Source organism: Diaphorina citri, unplaced genomic scaffold (genome assembly GCF_000475195.1).
Source record: "Diaphorina citri unplaced genomic scaffold, Diaci psyllid genome assembly version 1.1 scaffold2297, whole genome shotgun sequence".
NCBI classification, from domain to species: Eukaryota; Metazoa; Arthropoda; class Insecta; order Hemiptera; family Psyllidae; genus Diaphorina; species Diaphorina citri.
This window is the reverse complement of record NW_007379721.1, coordinates 1-2,726: the sequence shown is the minus strand read 5'-3', so window position 1 is coordinate 2,726 and position 2,726 is coordinate 1. Positions and strand designations below refer to the sequence as shown.

Below are 2,726 nucleotides of genomic sequence, written 5' to 3'. Positions count from 1 at the left end.
CGAAACCGAGCCGTGTAACTCACACTGCAGTAGCGGATGCCCTCGCATACGGCACTGCAGTTTCAATTGCTTCAAATGGCCCATAAAAAATTTAGCTAAATAAGAGCCCTAGAATCTTCAGCATCTTCTTTTCTTTTTTAAGGCAATTCAGGATATCAAAAAGGATACGAGAGCTGAAAACTTTGTTTAGGTGTGTTCATTCGCGTTTGACTAGATAATAGGTAAACATATCAAATGGAGGAGCTCCGGTGGAGGTGAGCTTTATTTTCAGCAGGCACAATTACTACTTGCCCGACAGTCGACAGGTTTCAAACAACCAAATCCAAAATGAAAAACTGGGCCTTATCCTCATTCATGGCACCACATATATAACTCGTATCCCTTAACCTTCCTACATGTTTATGCGTTCTATTTTTTTTTTTTCTAGATGTATGAGCTACACATAATTAAACCTTTTTTTCTTCTTGTTTAGCTTTTATTCACTTTAACTTCACATAAGAATGGGGGCGTTTCAAAGTTGAAACCCGCTAAAAAAGGAAACCGCCTGAAATCGCTAACACCGAAGTTTTGCTCACTCGTACAGCCGCCTTGTGCTAAGCTATGGTTCGGCGGTCCTGCGTCAGTCCCTGCAATGACCTCCATTTAACACGCACACACACCCAACGAGCCTTTGGAATGCGAGTGCGTGAATATGTGGCTGCGGGCGCGCAAGGCGCGGTTATGTCCGCGTACCCACACCGATATGACGCTCGACGCGCAATATGCCTCCAAGCTTCCTCCTACACAGTACAGTACTAAGACAATTCTGCCTCTTTCCTGATCTTAAGACTAAAAAAGGGGGGGGGTTACCGAAAGTTAAAATCTATTTTCCCACTTTTAGACAACCGATTACCTCTTCCATTGCAATGAATTCATAATAACAGTTAAACTCCCTCAAAATGTTCAAGTAATCTCTTACGTGGCTTTTAAAGTCAGTAAGTGTTTTTTATTTTCTATCTTTATTCCCTCGCAGGCAACGCATTAATGTGTTTGTGCGCATACGTTTCTGCGCAGTTCTTTCTGCTCCTCCGCTAGCGCGCTTGCATAGTGGCGCTACCTAACGGACGAAAAAAACAACTGCGTAAAGTCTGACGTCACACATATTTGAACTTTTTCATTAGAACACAAAATAAAAATTGAATTCTCGACCTTTTACAGTTATTTTCGGAGTTTTGACCTCAGATTTGGATTTTTCCCAACTTTTTACATACGAATCGACCATTTATTTATAATTTTTACCCACTTGCAACTGCTCCATGAGTACATGAGTAGGTATGTTAACATTGCCAACGAAGAAAAACTCCGAAAAATTGTAGGTAACTTCTAATTGTGGATTAAGAAAAAATTGTGAGTGCATGTGAACAGGCTATGACGGGCTATACTTTGGATGTGGTAGGCAGTGCCTACAATATTTCCATTTTCTGCTTTTTACCAATTTATGGGATTTTATTACACATCCAACAAAAATGAAAGTTTTCCGATGGGTAGAACTCGAGATATTCTTCTTGCGTACGTGACCTCTATGCTCTAATCACTTTTTGACTCTCATTAGAAACCCTATTTTGTCTGGTTGCACCCTCTATCTAAATAAAGAAAGAAAAATTGGCACTTATTTATCTATCACGGCGACCTTTATATGTAAGTAGATCTAATTTATTGCAACCATCTAGAAAAGTGAACCATCTACCTACTTCGTATTAATTTGCAAATCTTCTCTTCATTCTCCACCAATAGTTTGGATATAGTGCCAGACACTTTTTTCTCAAGCTGGAATTTGATATCATTTCGGAATCGGTTAATGATCCGAGTGACAATGCGACTCCAAGCCAAATCCAATCGTTTCCACCGTCCACCTGACATTGTAACCTCAATGTTTTTGAACTTTAACAATTTGAATGAGTTGAATAATAACTTGCATTCTTTCTCGTTTTTCTTCAAGCCGAAATCTAGTAGGAACTGGTTGTCCTTAACAACAGCTTTCATAGCACCGCTTTTTTTGATATGCTGTCGTGCTGTGCTGAGAGTGTAATGGGGGAAGATGACTGCTAGATTTTCAAAGCCGAGGATAGCTTGCATGCGGAGTATGTCACCATCATTGATAAGAGTCGTATCTGCTTTCCGTCTCAAACTCTTAAGATCTGTTATGTAGCCTCCATGTGTTGTTACTTCGACTGTGATCCTCGTAAACCAGCCTTTCCTTTTCATATCTTCATTGACATCGGCAATGCTCATGTTAGAATCAATGTGTCTAAGGCCTAAATTCAACATGCTGTCTACTAGAACATTGAGCGTTGAGGTAGACTTGGGGATGTCTCCCACACTTATCTTAGAGATATCTTGAAGGTTTACATTTGAAATGTTTTCCAGAAATTCGGAAATATTTCGAGGAAGGTTTACCTTGGAAATGTTTCGAATGTTTACTTTTATTCAATCAGCGATAAGAACCAAGGTAATCTCTACAACGTAAATGAAAAAGTAAAAACACAAGAAACGAAAAAGACTTGGATTGTAACTTTTGAGGCCGGAAAAAGAGAATGAAGATAAAAGAGTCGAAAATATGTATTGTTAAAACAGAAATCCTAATTAAGTTAAACACTTATAAAACCACGTAAAAATCGGTACGGGCTTGTATTCAATGAGAAAATGTCAAATTGAAAGCAGAAAATATAAAGTAAAAAGAGGGGATA

The 2,726-nt window shown here is 38.9% G+C and overlaps 1 protein-coding gene across 3 annotated transcripts in view; it reads right to left on the bottom strand.

Annotated features, from left to right (window-relative positions):
- LOC103518665 overlaps positions 1–2,720 on the bottom strand; it is a 17,430-nt gene extending 14,710 nt beyond the window's left edge. The window contains exon 1 of one of the 3 annotated variants that reach the window (XM_026830400.1): positions 1,906–2,720. In XM_026830400.1, coding sequence (XP_026686201.1) covers positions 1,906–2,307 — 402 coding nt within the window. In that variant the 5' untranslated portion in view covers positions 2,308–2,720. The remainder of the gene's footprint in view (positions 1–1,905) is intronic. The other 2 variants (XM_026830399.1, XM_008483745.3) reach the window with 2 other exon arrangements.
- Positions 2,721–2,726: the final 6 nt, after the last annotated feature.